Below are 18132 nucleotides of genomic sequence, written 5' to 3' on the forward strand. Positions count from 1 at the left end.
TAACCCTCCGTCACATGATTAGTAAACAGCTCATCGTCCCGCCTGAGGTGTCTCACAGTTAGAACAGCCACATGAAAAATGGAGGAGGAGAAATAAAACCTAACATCTGCAGTTTGAACGAAAAACAACTCCGTCACACAAACGCTCGCCGGCCTCGATGTGTTTCTCTTCCCCGACAGCACCGGCACCCCGGGGGGAAGCAAAATAGTCCCGAGATATTTCCCTCGCCAGACGCCATTATTCAAAAAGTACTTTAGCAGAGTACATTTTCCAACTGCTGCTTATCCAGGCAGAGCTGATGAAGCGTGCGTGCACTTTTGTCGCAGCGACATGCTCGGCGCGGCCACCGGGGCAGCTGGGGGTAAAGTGCCTTGCTAAATGGGACTTTGACAGTAACTGCAAAGGTAACAGAGTGCTGCTGTTCATGCTTTTTAACTCTCACTGTGATCCAACTCACCTGCAACTCCCTGTTTGGCTGCACGTCATGTGACCTCCCCCTAATCTCAAGTCTAAAGGCAGCACGCTTTTATGTCTTACAGAAAGCTTTTTTCATTCTGGCGGCTTCAGCTCCTGCTGAGGCTTTTAAACTCACTGTGTGCACAAAGAGCGCCTCGGCTTTCTTATCTCTGAACCAGCCTCCATCCTTGACTCCTCCGAGCTCCGTTTTTAAAATATTTACTGGGAAATGAAACGAGCACACGCTCAGATGTCCTTCACTGAAGCCGAGCTATTTTCTTCTCAAGTTGGAGACAATTTGTCCCGCTGACCTTGATGGAAAGACTTGTCCGCAAGTGGTAGACAGATTTATAGTTTGCTGTTATTGGAATTTACCTTTGATGTGGTGTTTCCTGTCTGAAAGCAGCTACAGATTTAAAGGGTCGTCTGACAAAAAAATAATTCAATAACTTTCAAACATTCAGTCTCATGCAGCTCTGCAACCTGTTTGAATCCTGTGCAATTTCTTAGTGTTTCCAGTATTAGTATTACAATTATTTATGTATTTTTTGCTCGGATGATTGATTTTGGCTGCTGGGTATGAGATTGCTGATGTGCCGATATCACTGTCAGGCTGCTTTTTTTGCTTTTTATCAGCTTTCTCTGGAAAGTACATTGATTTTTTTAAAGCCTCGACGACGCTGATAGACGTGGCTGGAGGATCGTGTTTCCGTTTGCACGTCCATCCTGTTCTTGGGCGCAGGATTTCTTGAGAATTTTTTCAAATTTGGCACAAATGTCCAATTTGACTCAACAATGGAGTGATTCGTGTTTGGTGGTCATAGGTCAAAGGTCAAGGTCACTGTGAACTCATCCGTCTTAATCTTGTAAACACGATATCTCAAGAACAACTTTAGAAAATCTTTTAAATTTGGCACAAATATCCACTTGGACTCAAGGATGAACTGATTTTGGTGATCAAAGGTCACTGTGACCTTGCATTTGTCACATTTTCATCAACTCTTAACCTCAAAAAGGCCTTGAGGGACTTTTTTGCAAATTTGGCACAAATGTCTGCTTAGACCCAACAATGAAATGGTGGTCAAAGGTGTGACATCCTAAAACATGTTTTTCGACGCAACTCAAGAATTTATACATTAATTATGACAAAACTTCCCACAAATGATAAAATGATAAATTAATGACATATTCAAATCAAAAGTCAACTTCACTGTGACATCGAAAAGTTCTACAGACACGTTTTCTGTCCATCAGCATCATAACTCTGAGACAGAAGACAAGATATTGAATTGGTGGCTCTAATCTTGCAACTGCTGATTGTATAGATCTTCTGTGCTGCCAGGAGGAAGATGTGTGTAAAACATCCACCGTGACTGTTTCACAGACGCACACCACCACAAAGCGGTAATTCCCAGGCTGTCCGAAGCTGATTTTCTCTTGGATTTTTATGTCCAGATGCATAAAAAACTTGTTTTCTGCTGAAAAAAGTCCCTGCTCAGTTTAATGCTGCACTACACCAGTTGTAAACCACTCCAGAATCTATGTGTGTGTGTTTATGTGTGTGTGTCCCCTGCGACATTTTCCCAGAAAGCAGTAAATTGTCGCCAGGCTGCAGGAACAAGGTCCAGTGAGTTACACAGGCTTGAATTATTAAATCTTCTCCTCAAAAGAGAAAAAAAAAAAAACGCTCTTATATAATTGTTGCTCAATAAAAGATTCCTACTTTGGGAACCTCTAGCTTCAAAATCCTCGAAAGACGGCATTCGTGCTTTTAATAACGAGGCTTTTATCCAGGGAAAAAAAAAACGGAAATCTGTGAAGTGTTCCAAGTAAAGTGTTTAATTCAAGCATCATGGAGGAAAAATTGCAGTTAAACTACAAAAACCGCTACAGTGTCTCAAATTGACTACAAAATGCAGAGATGCAAAACTACAACGAAGAGACTTAAAGTGACCACAAAGAGACACAAAACACACTGAGAGATGCACAATGAGTCCAAAAAGATGCAAAAAATTACCAAAAAGAGGCAGAACAACTATAAATTCTGTGAGTCTTGCCCCTGTGTAGGAGAGGTGGTGGGGCCCTCTGCATGTCTGCGCCCAGGGGCCCATTGTCTCATGATCCGCCCGTGTAAATGCAGATTAGCTAATTAGAAAGACGTGTAAGGAAAGGTTGGGATGAAATAATGTCACCTCAAGGGGACGAGTGGACGGTCGATTGGGAATCAATGAAGATTATAAGGTGTCGTGGTGAGAAACTCAGTGAGAGTGAAGGTGGAGTCAGCGTGTCGATGGGGACGCTTCATTGTCCCCTCTGTGGTTTCTGTAATGGGAGAGGACACAGAACAAATGGGTTTATTGGGAGGGACGTGGGAACTGATACAAGTGGAAAAGAAAGCGTTTGGACACACCTGTGTACTGTTAGCAGTAAGAGCAAGGTGTGGCCTTCAACTAAATTCCCAAAATCCTGAACAACTTTGTTTTTTTTTAGTACAAAAACAATACTTACATATGAATAAAATAGTCTTGGAGGCAAATATGGTACACCATAAAATAAAAGGCAAATGAAAAACCAAGACGACAGCACCCATAAATATAATATAATATAATATAATATAATATAATATAATATAATATAATATAATATAATATAATATAATATAATATAATATAATATAATATAATATAATAAAGCAGTGGTGAAAAACAGATGTTGCTATAGTCATTACAATGTACAGAAATGTTAAAGATTGTATGCATGTATGTATAGACTAAAACACTTTTTGACCCGACCACACTCACGTCTTTGGTTTTATTGGTCTTTATCAACATTTTGTTGCAAAATGTCCATGAAGCTCCCACATGTATTTTCTAAAACTGACAGCTATTCTTTCTTAGTATATGTTAGTTTTTTAAAACAACGCATGTTGATAAATCCTTAATATGTTGCTTTAAAGGTAGTTTGCTCACATCTTTCTGTCCTGTAACTATTGCTCTCTGAGTGTGTATGAGACACAAGTTTATTTGCACACGAACCTGAACTTGTTTGAAATCCAGTGTTTAGTTTAGGCTACAAAACATTCAGCACCTAAAAACTTAAATTCAGCATCTAAGCATTATCAGCTGATGAAAAATATTCCCTGTTCCTGACAGCCCGACTTTCTAAAGGGCATCCTGCGCCTGCAGCACGTCCAAACACCTTATTGTTTTCTCTGTAGCTCATTCAGTGGCAGAATTGAAGTGACACTTAAGGATATGCCACAGTGTTGTTTCTTAGTGTCGCTGTGCCCCGGAGCTTCAGAAAAGTAGTTAAAATAATCCCTCAACACGACCTTTTCACAGCAGAGGTCATCGCAGGCCAGAGCTATAACAGGGAGAGAGCAAAGAGAATAAAAATAGTTCCCTCAGTTATTATTGTGAGCACGCAGAGCCGATGCGGTGCTTTCTATAGGCGACGCAGGAAGCCACAGGGGGGCCACAGCGTGACCGTCAGGAAATGAAAGGGCAAAGACACCTGCGACGATGTACAGACGATGAAAGACGATGAGATTTGAAAGTTTGCACGTATTCTTTTATTGTCCGTCAGGTGTGCGCCTGCAGGGGATCGTGCACTCGGTTGTGTGTGTTTGTGTGTATGTGTGACCGTCTGTCTGTCTGCAGCTAATAGGCAAACTACTGGACCAATCAGCCTCATATTTTGTTTGCAAATGTACGATTGTTTACTCCAGAGCCTTTTGTGTTTGCTGTGATTCACTATTCCTGAAAAAAAAGGTTTTATTGACTATGTTATACCTTCATTTACCACTGACTCTTAAATCATCTTAACCGACAGGTAGCGGCTGGAAGGAAATTGGCTAAATACAAGAAAACCTACCGTCCGTGACGAGACACGTTTTGGCCTTTTTCAGGGACTCAAAGCTCAAAAGTTGACAAAAAAAAGGAAACTAGAGAAACTTTGGTCTCACTCTGAACTGATTGAGAGAGAGTAATTGTACAAATCATACATTTCAAAAACAGCATAGAGGAGGATAAAATTTACGCCGACACACTTACTTCATGCCGCATACGTTCAGTGAAGACAACAAAACCATTAAACCGGACAAAGATCAGAGCAGGGTGGAAACGTTGTCCTTATGTTGGACTCGAGCATCTTCAGATAAATTCCAGCCCGTTTTCATTTCGAACTTGTAAAATAACGCCGTTTTGTCGGTGCTTTTGGCGTAAGAGCGTGACCCCGAATGGCACCTTTCGGGTGCACATGAAACGCTGCCGGACGGATAAATTTCACACAAACATAATAAACAAACGCAATACGAAATGTTCTGCAAATGTCCAGAAAAGACATTTATACAGACATCATACAGATGTCTTTTCTGGACATTTTCAGGAAATGTTGTATCACATTTGTAGAAGGCATCTTCTGTTACGTTTGTGGGATTATTACGTTAAATACTGCAGATTTGTAATACATTTGTGGTTTATTACGTTTGTGAAGATTACAAACCCTGATAAAAAAAAAGCTGCAGTTTAATTTCATTTGTTTCCTACATTTGTACCTCCTGGACTGCCTTTTCTGTCCACCACATGTGACAACCTGATTTTTGCAAAAATATTCTCTCTACAAGCAAAGCTTCAGTGTTGTTTGTGTCTTTAGTCTCCAGCACAATCGCACATGAGCTGAGCAGCAGGAGCATTTTCAGTTGCGTCGTTTAAAGAATCCAGATTCTGGTTTCTGCAAAAGTCAGACGTGAAAAAGAGGAGCAGACAGACATTTCAGCTCTAACCCTGCTGGCTTTAATTGGACAGTGTGACACGTCCAAAAATGAAAGTGTTGCCTCAGAACGAACCCTCACGGTCCGTCCTCGGGGTTCAGAGCGGCTCATCACGCCCCTCCCCCTCTCCGGCCGACAGGTGTTCTCGTGTGAAATGTGAGCAGCCATTGATCAGGACGGAGCTGGAGGCCTACGGGGGCATCCGACACCGCCCCGGCAGATCCTTTCACGCCGCGGCTCGGGTTACAAAAGGCTGAGGACAAACGAGAGAGCCGGCCCTTGTGCTTGTCAGCGGAGGAGAGCGGCTGAAAGTGTTGTTTAATAATAGATACCTGCAGAGAGGCGGGGCAAAGGCTTCTGCAGGGGACGTAATCAATCCCCCGCCTGTAGACTCCCGTCTGAAGCCGAGGTCCGAGGTCCGAAAAGTCAACACCAAAATAGACTTCTTTACAAACATACGGCCGCCTCGATCTGCAGTAAAAATCCGTATGGAAGTCAGACCGTTCAGACCTGGATGACTTTCAGACGCCATTTTTAACCCTTATTTAACCCTTTGAATCATGAGCACAGTGGTTTGATTTCTCTCAAAAACACCACGGAGAAAAAGGCAGAGCAGTTAGGAAAGAAATCTGCAAATCACAAAAAAGGTAGATTTAGGTTTGTTTTTCTTTTTTGAAGTATACAATATATATCAGCTAAATTATTGTTTTTCAAGTCATTTCCTTGTCTTCAGTGATTTATTTACTTCAATTTATGTCCCCATCTTCATATTAGTTTGAGGGATTTTTTGGGTGATTTTTCAGACAGTTTTCTTGAACTTTTCATTAGTTTCTTGCTAATTTTTGGGCCTTTTTTAAGTTGCTCATTGCCTTTCTCTCAGTCACATCATTGCCTTGTGTGTGAAAGAAATCAAGCCAGTTTGCTCAGGTTTCAGAGGGTTAAGTGATGAACCGGATTATCCAGACGTGAGTTTATTAGACCACAAACTCGACGTGAGTGTGAGAAACACGAGCTCCTCTGCAGCTGATCAGACAGAGCAGGACGTTTGTTTGGTAAAGTTCAGATAGTTTCAGTAAAAGTACCTTGAAAACGCTTGAAATCACCTTCCAAAACTGTCCTGGTGGGACATTTCAATCAAACTGTAGCAGCTAGAAACCAAAGTCAGGAGCTTCACGTGTCTTTAGACGAGTCGCGTTTGTGTTTTTGCCTCATGTGACAAACCTGAAAGAAAAAGCTGCTGTTTTGTGGCTCTCTGTAATTCAAGAAAGACAACGATCAGCCTACGAGGAAATGTCGTCATACTGCATTTCTGGAAACCACAGACGTGATGTATTTTAGGGGTGCAGGATAATGTTGGCACGTCATCTGTATCTGCAGATATTTAAATGAAATGTCGGCTTTTTGTCTCTTGGTTTGATCACTTTGGTCCTTAAAATAACATCTCAGCTGTCAACATATTAAAAGTCATTTTCAGGAGTTTTGGGACTGAAAAAACTGCATTTTGTGGTTTCGGTCTATTCGGTGATTTTGAGGCAAATTCAGTTACATTTTCTGGCACTTTATAACAAAACTGATCAAAAAAAGCCCTTCAGAGAAACCTGATCTCTGCTCCCTCGTCCTGCTGCTCTGCCGTTTCGTTAATCTTCTCTTTCTCTCTTTTCTCTCTCTGCCTGTTTTATTCTCCTCCTTCCTCTCCCTCTTTCTCTTTCCTACCTGTCAGTGTTATCATCTGCCCTGCTCCCCCGTCCTCCCCCGTCCTCCCCCGTTGAAGCTTTTTGGAAGTGCAGCTCATTTAGCTGACAGCCGCCCGGTCAGCTGTCAGCGCCGTCTGTCCGTCTGCCGCGGGGCTTCCTGCAGGTCGCCGCTATCTCATATTTTTCAGACACTTTGGTCTCTCACGCAGCAGACTGTTTTCTATTTTTAGAGCAGAATCATGTTGTTAGTTAATAACGTGGAAATATTGACGAAAACGAAAGGCAGCTGGAGCCAGAAAGAAAATATTGGCTTTTTACATCTTTGCAGACCATGAAAATGTTACGTTTGACATTTCATACATATCAAGTCAGTGTTTGTAAAATGACATATTATGACGGACTCTGTCATCGGGAGGTGGAGGGGACGACGGACGGCGTGACATCACGACAAGACGCCTGCCAAGCTGCGGACAAACAACAACGCCTGATTATTATTAAGCCACGCTGCATTTTTAGTGACGATTCTGCCACCAGAAATTGGGGATCTTAGCCAGCTGTTGCTTTTCAGTAATTGGCCACGTCTGGGGCTGAAAAATGAAGCCAACAGGCCAAAAACTGCACTTCCTCTAAAGGTCACTGAGGCTGGCTCCAAAATCGAGTCAGTCCCAGAAGACCCCCATGTTTACAGCCTGGTCCAAAAAAACGGTTCTGGTCTCTTCGTTTATTTTCAACCTTGTGATGAGTGATTGATGATGGCTGATATTTTTATAACTCACCCGTTAACATTTCACAAAGGCTTATAATGATGCGTAATTACGGGCGCAGGTGCTTTGAGTGACGGACTGTCTGCAGATAGTGTCCTCAGCTCCTCGTCTTCCACAGCTCAGTGCTTTCCCCGAAATATTCAGGCCCCAAAAACCAAAGTGACAGCAGCCTAAATGAAGTCAAGGCTTCAAAAAAGGCGTTTTCCAGAGTGCCGCCAGAAGCTTGTGGGTTTTTTTATTTCGTTTGTTTGTTTGTTTGTGAGCCATTGCTGCATTTCTAGCAGAAATTGTGCCTAAAATAAGACCACCGCAAAACACTGTTCAAGACCAGCAAACAGCAACACGAGTCATTTTTGAGGAGCATCAGTGTTTCCGGTGGCAGTTGTGCCTTAATATGCAGATTACTGCTGACGTCTGTTTAAGGCCAACAAAAACACACCATTGACGATGAGCCGATACGGCATTCACAGCTGCGATTCTGCGATTCTGCCACCAAAGCAGCTGTTTTTTTAGCGATCCAGTGTTGCATTTTCAGTAACGCTGTTCCCACCAAAAGCAGGTATTTTTCAGTAAGCTATTGCTGTGTTTTATGTGGCAAAGTGCCACCAAACAATGGGTGTTTTTAGCAGGTTGTCTCTTCAGAAATTTCCCGACATAATCCTTTTTTTGGCGAGCTCTCCTGCACGTCGGTGGCATTTGTGCCACCAGAATCAAAACGTGATCTTTTCCTCACCATGTTGTGAGAGTAACAGTGAGTTTTGTGCCTAAACGTTTCCACGTTAACCACAGGTTGCTGGAACAGTAAAACTAAAAAAGTAATGTTTTTTTCTATCTGACACATAATGTAAAAATGCTACGGATCTGTGGTTTGCACAGATGTAGGATGCCAAAGTGTATTCTGGCGAGTGTGACCTCTGGCGAAGTCTCCCTGAATAAACTGAGACTGAAATGAACATGGAAATGTCTCCAGCTGGAACCCTAAAGCCAGACGCTGACCTTTGGCCTCCATCTGCTGCAGTCTGAGCGTGCAGCATGTGTCTCACAGTGAGACGTCTTTTTTAGCCCAAACAAAATTCAGATTTAGAGTTTTTTTTTCTCCTTGATGGGACGTAAAAAACTCTTACTTGAAGGTAAATGACTTGCCTAACCTCTTTTATTTTGAAGCACAAACTCCTTCCTGCCGTGTCTCCTCTTTAATCCTTTCCGGCTTTAAACGGCACATCTCACGTACCGAAGCCCGATCTGCACGTGAACACATCGTGCTCTTTTCCAGACAGCGGCCTTGAACCCTGACGTGTGTGTGAGTGTGTGTTTGGTCTATATTTAGACTTGTGTGAAGCCTGAATCAGAATATCTCAATAGAAAGTGCTGGTTGGACAGGAGCTGGAGAGCGACAGAGACAGACAGAGAGACGAGGAGGACGGTGTCCGTTTCAAACTCAGATAATTGGTCATCTCCGCTCGGTTTGTGCAGAGTGACCCGCGCGCCGTAGGTTATCAGGTTATTTCAGTTCATCACGGAGCCGCAGCTCATAAGAGAGACGGTAGAAGATAAAGGAGGGAGAGAAGAAGTAAAATGAGGTGTAAAAATAGATGATTCTAATAAATGGAGATGACATGACCTTGGGATTATGAGGCTCATCCCGTCTTTTCTTTTAAGAGCGAGTTAAATCTAAAACGTGTTTCCGCCAGCGCTCGCTGCGACCTTCAAAGGAGCCAGCGCTCATCTGACTACACTGTAGTGTTAATACTACAGTAAAAAACTACTGTTATGGTTTTTACTGCAGTAAAAGTACCTATATCATCATCTAAAAATGCTCCAGTACACCTGAAAGTGGACGCGTAACCTCCTGCGACTCTGCATCCTCATATGACATCATTTTTCTGCAGCAACTTTTCGTGTGCTGCGTTCAGGCGCCGTTCACGAGTATTTAAAACTTCAAGGTGCAAAATATGAGAAAAAAAGCAACTTGGCCAGAAATGTTCCAAGAATGAAATTAGTAGATTTAGAAAATTATTTTTTTTTAAAACCTTAGGAAAAACTATATTTACAATTATCATAATTATGTTACAAAATATTTTTAGCACTTTTCCTTGGTATTTTTTTTTTTTTTTTCTTTTTAAAAAAATCGTCTTAGCCTTTCATACCGTCAGGTAATGAAAAACAAACAAATTATGGAAACTATCGTTTTATCGGTATCGGTATGTGTACACACTGTCGTGTCATTGTTTGAGTGTTACAGCGGTGTGATTGGAACGTTGATGTTCCAAAATATTGTCACTTATCATGAATTTTAATGTGACTGAGAGAGAAATCAGTATGAAATTTGGTCTTTTTGATTCAGATTAGAGTGTTTTGGTGTCTGGAGACCGTGTGTGTGTGTGTGTGTGTGTGTGTGTGTGTGTGCGTGTGTGCGTGCGTGCGTGCGTGCGTGCGCGTGCGTGCGTGCGTGCGTGCGTGCACGTTCACGTTGCTTTGAAGCTGCAGCTGACTGACAGCGCGGCTGAATCAGTAGAAACTAATTGAGCTCCATTAAATGAGTCGCGGCTCGGCAGTTGAGGATTTCCTCGTACAGAACAGAAAGTACATTCGACACACACTCCCTCCTGAGTGCATCCGGGAAATCTTTGATTTGATTTACATAAAAGCACAGAACCTGAAATACATTTTCTCGTCTCTATTCTGGTGGATGTGAGTAATCAGGAGTCAGACGAGATGAATCACATCGTGGGCTTTTTCTGTCCGAAGGCCATTAAGACAAATCTCTTCTGAGGAGTTTGATGCAGCGCTGAAGGCGACGCCGACCTCCGACCTGATCTAACGAGGCCGTTAATGAACTGTGGGAATGACAGAAGAACAGTGACAGAGTTCTTATTTGCACCTGGTTATTGTGCTGTGCAATATTTTTGCTATTCAGCCTTCATTATAATGTTTATTTAAGTTTCTGTAATCATTTCATCTATTGCCTGTTGTTGTTGTTGTTGTTGTTGTTGTTGTTGTTGTTGTTGTTGTTGTTGTTGTTGTTGTTGTTGTTGTTGTTGTTGTTGTTGGTGTTGTTGTTGTTGGTGGTGGTGGTGTTGTTGGTGTTGTTGTAGTTGTTGTTGTTGGTGTTGTTGGTGTTGGTGTTGGTGTTGGTGTTGGTGTTGTTGTTGGTGTTGTTGGTGGTGGTGTTGTTGGTGGTGGTGTTGTTGTTGTTGGTGGTGTTGGTGTTGTTGTTGGTGTTGTTGTTGGTGTTGTTGTTGTTGTTGACAGTAGGAATTGAGACTCCAGAGTTCAGCTCAGGTGTCGGGCAGTGAACATTTTTGACTCAAAATGTCAAAAATGCACAAACCAATCTCCAGATAAGATTTTTTTGTGTTGCAGGTTGGTGCAAACCATGGATGTGCTGCATGTTTACATTATTATGGAGCAGATATTTTAAAACTGTAGCAGCTTGAAAAGCACAAAAATCACTGTGTTATGTTTTCTTTTCAGTAAGTACTTTTTTTTGTCAGAAACTAACGTTATCGCGGCAGGAAACAGCAATATCAGGTCTAATACGTCTGCTTTTGTGGAGCTTTAGTGGTAGGAAACATAGTCATGTTTTGGTAGAAAACATCTGCTTTGTGACACTAAACCGACTGGAAACGCAGCGATGTCTGCTTTTTTGCAGCATCTGGTGCCTAAATGTTGCTTGAAGAATGATTTGCTGAAGCAGAACATGTTTTGTTGTCTGTTGGTGGTCCGTAGCTTGACAGGCGTATCACTCCATCATCCCCTCCACCTCCGGATGACAGTCAGCTCGTTTACCACGTCACTTTGGAAACACTGATGATACCCGTAAAACACTCAGATTTTCTGTATTTGTGGTCTGCAGAAATATTCAGCGCAAACATTTTCTCCCGGTGACTGGACTGAAAATGCAAGAGAAGAAGAGCAACTTCTGCAGACAAACAAACTTCTGGAGCGTTCATCGTGCCACATTGTTTTAACAAAAAATAAGTTATACAGTGTCCTTTTTCCATCATGCCGAAAGCAATTATGATCTGATTTCATGCTGCTGTCTCTGCACAAGTAATTTTCCCCACAGCAGCACGGCGCCGTAAGAAAGTACAAAAATGTCACCTGCAGAAAATAACTGCGTTCCAAGTGGCAATCAGCGCTTACCTCGGTGCATTTCCTGAGGCTACTTCATCTTAACCCTTTGAGACCTGAGAAAATTGTTTTTTCAAATATTTTTCAAAAAAAGTTGCAAGAAAATTATCTGAAAATTAAAAAAGGTAAAGAAAGAAAAAGAAAAGTAAAAACCAAATGAAATAAAGAAAGTGATCTTAAGAAAATGCTATAAATATAATGAAATAAAACAAAATAAATATATATATACATATATGTGTTTTGTTCTGTAACAATTTCAGATATAGAATAATAAAAATTAAAAATATATTTTTCTAAAAATGTTTCCCTATTTTCTTTATAATATCCCCACAGCTTATTTTCAGGTCGTTTTCTTTCTCGTTGCCTTCACACATTTTCAAAAGACATCAAACCAAATTTCTCAGGTTCCAGAGGTATAAATGCTTGTTGATGCAGACCCATGTTTTAAAGGGTTAAAACCACCATGTTGAACACCTTTAATGTGCAGCAGCGGCACAAATAGTTTGCATTAGCTGCGTTTAATCCAGCTCTGATACAGCTGCAGGAAACAGGAGCAGAAAACTGTAAAATCTTTACGTTTTCGAGCACAGCTGCTTGTAGTTCCTCCGCTTTAGAGGACATTTGCATGAATTTAAACCGTCTTTAGTCAAGGAGGCTTGGTATTTACATGCAATATCTTGCCTTTTCTGCTTTATTTTGAGTTTAATTTGAAATATCTTCCAGTAAAATCCCCCAGAACTTTTGTCACACCCATATTAGAGCTTCTTTAGGTCACAGCTCGCTGCATCTGGAGCTGACAGCAAAGAGAAACCTCCCCTGCAAAGAGCCTGAAAGGTATCACTACAGGACAGTGCATCACTTTGAAGTGTGTGTGTGTGTGTGTGTGTGTGTGTGTGTGTGTGTGTGTGTGTGTGTGTGTGTGTGTGTGTGTGTGTAGAGCTGTAAGAGGCCTGCAGCACTCGAGATCCCTGCTTATCTCTGGATGGACACACAACACTGCGTTTTTTGCTCTTGATAAAAAATGAAAACACTCGGCGTTCGCTGTTTCTTTTCAAGAAAAAAAAATGTGCCCGCAGTCTCATTTTTGGTCAGCTGCTTTTATTAGTTTTTTTTTAACCCTCGTTTAACCAGTTTATCGGAGTAGGAACATATTAACAGCAGCAGCCCGAGGGTGATGACTCCTTCAAGGAGGAGCTGAGGATTAAATTCATACACTCGTCCATAAAGAAGGTTGTTGTTTTTTTCTTCAGACGGTGTTTTAAGCTTTTGTGTTTGCCATTCAGCACCTGTGGCCAGTTTAAAGACAAACAAGACCATAAAACTGGACTCCAACCAGGTTCCTTTGAGGGATTGTGGTTATTAACAGAAGCCAAAAACACATTTTTCTACACAAATGTTGACGACTCAAATCCTTATTTTATTTCTTTTGTGAAATATGGATTTTTCTTCAAAACATTTTACCACATGTGGCTTACTTAAAATTATACAAATAAAACCATTTCATAAGGAAAATCACTTTGGTTAACCATTTGAAACTGGTTTAATTTGCAATGAGCAACTTAACAAGACATGGCCCAAAAAATAGCAAGAAATTTTGAAAAAAAAGTAAGAAAATTACCTGGATTTAAGCACAAAAAAGACAAGTTTAAAAAATAAATGAATAAAAATGACCCAAAAAAGTGCTGAATTAAAAATATTAAATAAAAAATCTATGTATGCTTTTTTATGTAACATAATTATAAATATACCATTTTAATAGTTTTCTGGAAAATTCTCTCTCTTTTTTTTTTTTTTAGAATTTTTCTAATAACCTCCTTTTAAAAAAAACAAAACTAATTATCAGGTGATTTAGTAATTTCTTGCAAATAGTCAAATACTTTGTGAAATGTGTCAGAAAACTGATGTCAAACTGGGTTTCAAAGAGTTAAAATGTTGACTTCTTAAAGACATGTAGATCCTGTGGAGATAATAAACACGTAACACATAAACACGTTCTCTGGGAATTTCAGATAAAATGTTAGAAACTACTGGACTAGAAAATGAATCAGAATTAATAGATAATTCATTTGAATCGTGGTATTTTATTCGTATTGGTAATGACTACTTCTGCTATCTTGACTGCATCTCTTTCTCCCATCAGGCATTGCTGAAGATGGACTGCCAGGGTCTGGTCGCTCGACTGGTCCTGGATTTCGTCTTGTTGACCACGGCGGTGGAGGTGGCGTTTCGGTGGAGGGAGCTGGCTGAGAAGCTAGCCCGAGTGTCCAGACAGCAGATGGAGGCTTATGAGGCTCCGCATCGAGACAAGAACGGCTTTTTGGACAATGAGGTGAGACACCATGAGTCAAAAATGTCCACGGGTTTTAAAAAGTAAGGAATACATTTTAATTTACAGCCTGACCGAAAATATTTTTGTTTTTAAATTCAACCTACTTCCCCGTGGATTGCTATAATTGAGTTTAGAAAAAAAGTAGCTGAAGGCTAAAATTCAATTTATCAGGCGATTAACCTTATAAGCGTGTTTCAGCACCACGGACAGCGTCACTGTGATACACAGCAGCCGTGCGGGAGCTGTCCATGGTGCTGAAACAACTGCTAATCTTTATCGCATATATCGTATTTATCGCATATATATATATAAACAATACTTAAACTAGCCAGTTTTAATTTCTATTTAACGGTTAAAGTTCTTCTTAAATAGAAAACAGGGTGTGTTTCCTAGTCAGGTGTAATGTTAATCCATAAACACAACACGACTTTCACTCTCCCTCGCTCGGTCTCGTCTTAACTGTCTCCTCCTGCTGCAGCTGTCTGTTATTTAGCGACTGCAGCAAGTTTTAAATGGCGTCATTTGACGTTTTGAAGGTTCAGCGTACATCAGCAAAGGCTGCTCTCGCCTCAGTTCGGCGCGGTCGCTGCCCCGGGCAGCACTGTGATTCTGTTTATTTTTAGGTTTTTATTTTATTTATGTTTTTGTTATTCATCAAAAAATATGAGGTGAACACATGGACAAACAACTTTGTCAGAACACGCAAAATATGAAAAATGCCCCGTCAGTTGCTCTGCGTCTCATACGAACGTTAAAAAGGTGCCTCGGTGCTTCAGTATCAGACGCCGAGGGCAGAAGAAGAATCGAGACAGACACCAAACATTTGTTGCCTTCTGCACCTAAGCAGCTCTTCTCTCTCTCTCTATGACCCCGACCCCCGACCGTCCAGTCCATGTGGAAGCCAGCCTACGACTTCCTCCTGACGTGGGCCGCCCACGTGGGGGACAGCTACCGAGACGTGATCCAGGAGCTCCACCTCGGCCTGGACAAGATGAGGAACCCCATCACCAAGAGGTGGAAGCACCTGACCGGCACGCTGATCCTCGTCAACTGCCTCGATTCGCTCCGCAGTGCCGCCTTCTGTCCCACCGGATACGGAGATTTTGCCGTGTGAACTTTTTCGTCCGGAACATTTCGTCAGTCCGTGAGTTACTGTCTTCGGTTTACTGGAGTACTTCTTGGTCCTGAGATTCGTCTGTCTAATTTGATTTTGGACGTTTGGACATTGAGGACACAAAGTTTGGGGTTGGACCTTTGACTGATCAGTTCGGGATGTCAGATCTGAAGGTGCTCGCCTCGTGTGGAGTCTTGATCGGTGTCGTCGGTGGCATTGTCGGTGGTAACGTGAAGGTGTAGATGCGCCATCGGACGTTTCTGAGCATTCGATGAGTCAGTGTGAAACTGGAGGATCTGCCTCTTTCTGTTTCTTATGCCTCTTGTCACATTTGTCCTGCTTTTCTTTTTATTTTTTGTCTTCGTCATCTCTTTTTTACTTCGTCCTTTGTCTTTACCACTTCCTGTCTTTGTCTCCGTAGATGTAGACTTATCTGTCTGTCTTTTGCGATTCCGTTTTCTCTTAAAGTTTGTATATTTTGTTTTTTCTTTTTCCACATTTCTCTCAGGACAACATGTGAAACCTCAGTCTCTGCAGTACAAACCCACACATACTGTGACCTTTTCTTTATCTGTAAAGCTGATTTTCCCTTTTTGGTTTACAACCTAAATAGTTTTAACCCTTTGAAAGCTGAATTGACATCAGTTTTCTTGTGTTGCATTCAGACGCCTTTCACAAGCTATTTGACACTTTGAAAACTAAGCAAATCGGTTTGATTTCTTTCAAAAAAAAAAATGGAGCAACTTGAAGAAATGTCCCACAGACTGCAAGAAAAGGATCCTAAAATTAGGTTTGAAAAATAAGAAAATAACTACATTTAAATTCTACTAATCTTATATTTAAAAATTATGTCATAAAAATAAAATACAATTCTTAATAGTTTTTGTTTTTTAATTAATTTTGTTATTGCTTATTTCAGGTAATTTTCTTTTAACTTTTTTACTTTTTAAAGAAATTAAACTAATTTGCTGCGGTTCCAAAGAGTTAACATGAACAACCTTTTCTTTTTCTGACCTGCAGTCTTTCACTGCTTCTCGCCGGCACTAATTTCAAAAGAGGGCAGAGCAAACGTTTCCCAAAAAAGAATCAGAAATTGTTTCCTACATTCAAACATTAAGAGCGTTCGTCAGCAATTAGCTTGCCAAAAAACCGTTAGCCCAAAGCTAACTCTACATGTGACTCAGTTTGGTCCATGCAGTAAAGGTACAGTATATCTATTTATGCGAGATATACCTCTATTTTTTTATATCTGCAGAATGATACAGATAATTATGTTACGGACAGTGTTATTCATGTCTACTTTTCCTGGTTTCGAATTGTGTGTGAGTCATTTCCGCCATGTTTCAGTTGGTGTAAAAACGCTGCAGTTTGCAGAGTTAGAAATTCAGTCAGAATTCATAATCTTCGTTTGTTTTGTCTAAAAAAAGCCCCAAAAAACATGGAACAAACTTTTAACTGAACATTCAGATCCAGTTTACTTTGAGTACAATAGCCGTGACCACAGACATCACGTTTTTGGGCTGCCCATCACTCCATCTGAACACGTGAGCACTTAAAGGGAATTTCTTGAAATTTGGCAAAAATGTCCACTTAAAAGATGAACTGATTGGATTTTGGTGATAGTAAGTTGAAGGTCAAGGTCACTGTGACTTTGCATCCATTTTATTCTTGTGAACATGATACATCAAGAACTCCTGAAGGGAATTTCTTCAAATTTGACACAAACGTCTATTTGGACATAACAATAGAATTCAGTGTTTAAAGGTCAAGGTCACTCTGACCTCGCATCTGTCTCACGTTATATCTCAACAATACTTTGAGGGTATTTCTTAAAATTTGGCCAAAAAGTCCACTTGGACTCCCTAATGAAGGGATAAGATTTTGGTGGTCAAAGGTCAAGGTCACTGTGACCTCACAAAACACGTTTTTGGCCATAACTCAAAAATTCAAAGGCTGTGAGGTGGTAATTTTAGTTTGAGCATGAAATCCTGCATTTATTGTAAGCACATACAATATTTTCAAGATTTTAAATCTGCTGCACACTCGAGCGTTTACTTTTATCAAAGATTGCATGATGAAGGACCGAAAATGTATTTCAGAATAATGTTAGAAAGTCCCGTTGAAGGCGCTGGTACGTCACGTTTTCCTGCAAGTTTGGCATTTTCTTAACTTTGTGATAAATACAGCAGTGGGTTAGAGTTTTAATTAAAGACACGTCGGCTGTTACAGTCAGATTACACTTCACTTTAAACTGTGAAAGTATCAGAAAATGTCTAGTTTTTGTTAAATTCATATTGAAAGACGCCTTTTGTCTCAGATTTGTGTGTTTTAAGCATTTCACCTTTAATTTTGTCATCTCAGCAAAGTATACGGAGTCAGCTTTGATGCTTTTGTTGGTATTTTCTGTCTGTTTTCAGTCAGTCTGCAGTGTTTGCTCTTGTTTCGGTGACTTTCGTGACTGCTGCAGTGTTCCTGTGTCTGTTCGGATTATGAAACATGCTCCGAGGACTTTATATATATTTGTACTGAATGCCGATCGAGTGTTGACACATTCTTGATGCGGCGTCGTGTCGCCTGTGGCAGGTCGCAGATCTGAAATCTGTTCAGAGGGTTTCAATAAAACTGGAAATTGAAAACGAAATGTAATTGTGGGCAGAAAAATACAACAGATTTTATTTTATTTAAGCATTTCTGTACACTAAGACGTTTAATCACACTGATATTTTGGAAAATTTGTTTGCCGTCAAACCCAAGAGTCAAATGAAAGAATCAAAGTTTCGTATTTGTGCGATCGGGGTCGTGTTGGGGGATAAATCAATATTACTGATTATTGATTTTCACTGTTGTTACGGTATGAAGCTATGATTGTA

General features: G+C 40.8%; 1 protein-coding gene across 2 annotated transcripts in view; it reads left to right on the forward strand.

Annotated features, from left to right (window-relative positions):
• sh3bp4a (SH3-domain binding protein 4a) overlaps positions 1-17903 on the forward strand; it is a 33357-nt gene extending 15454 nt beyond the window's left edge. For both annotated transcript variants that reach the window (XM_042513299.2, XM_088074563.1), the window contains 2 exons: positions 13960-14148; positions 15038-17903. In XM_042513299.2, the coding sequence (XP_042369233.2) occupies positions 13960-14148; positions 15038-15262 (414 nt within the window). In that variant the 3' untranslated portion in view covers positions 15263-17903. The remainder of the gene's footprint in view (positions 1-13959; positions 14149-15037) is intronic.
• The last annotated feature ends 229 nt before the right edge of the window (positions 17904-18132 follow it).

Source organism: Plectropomus leopardus, chromosome 24, assembly GCF_026936395.1.
Source record: "Plectropomus leopardus strain MGB_pleo_1.0 chromosome 24, ASM2693639v1, whole genome shotgun sequence".
NCBI lineage: Eukaryota > Metazoa > Chordata > Actinopteri > Perciformes > Serranidae > Plectropomus > Plectropomus leopardus.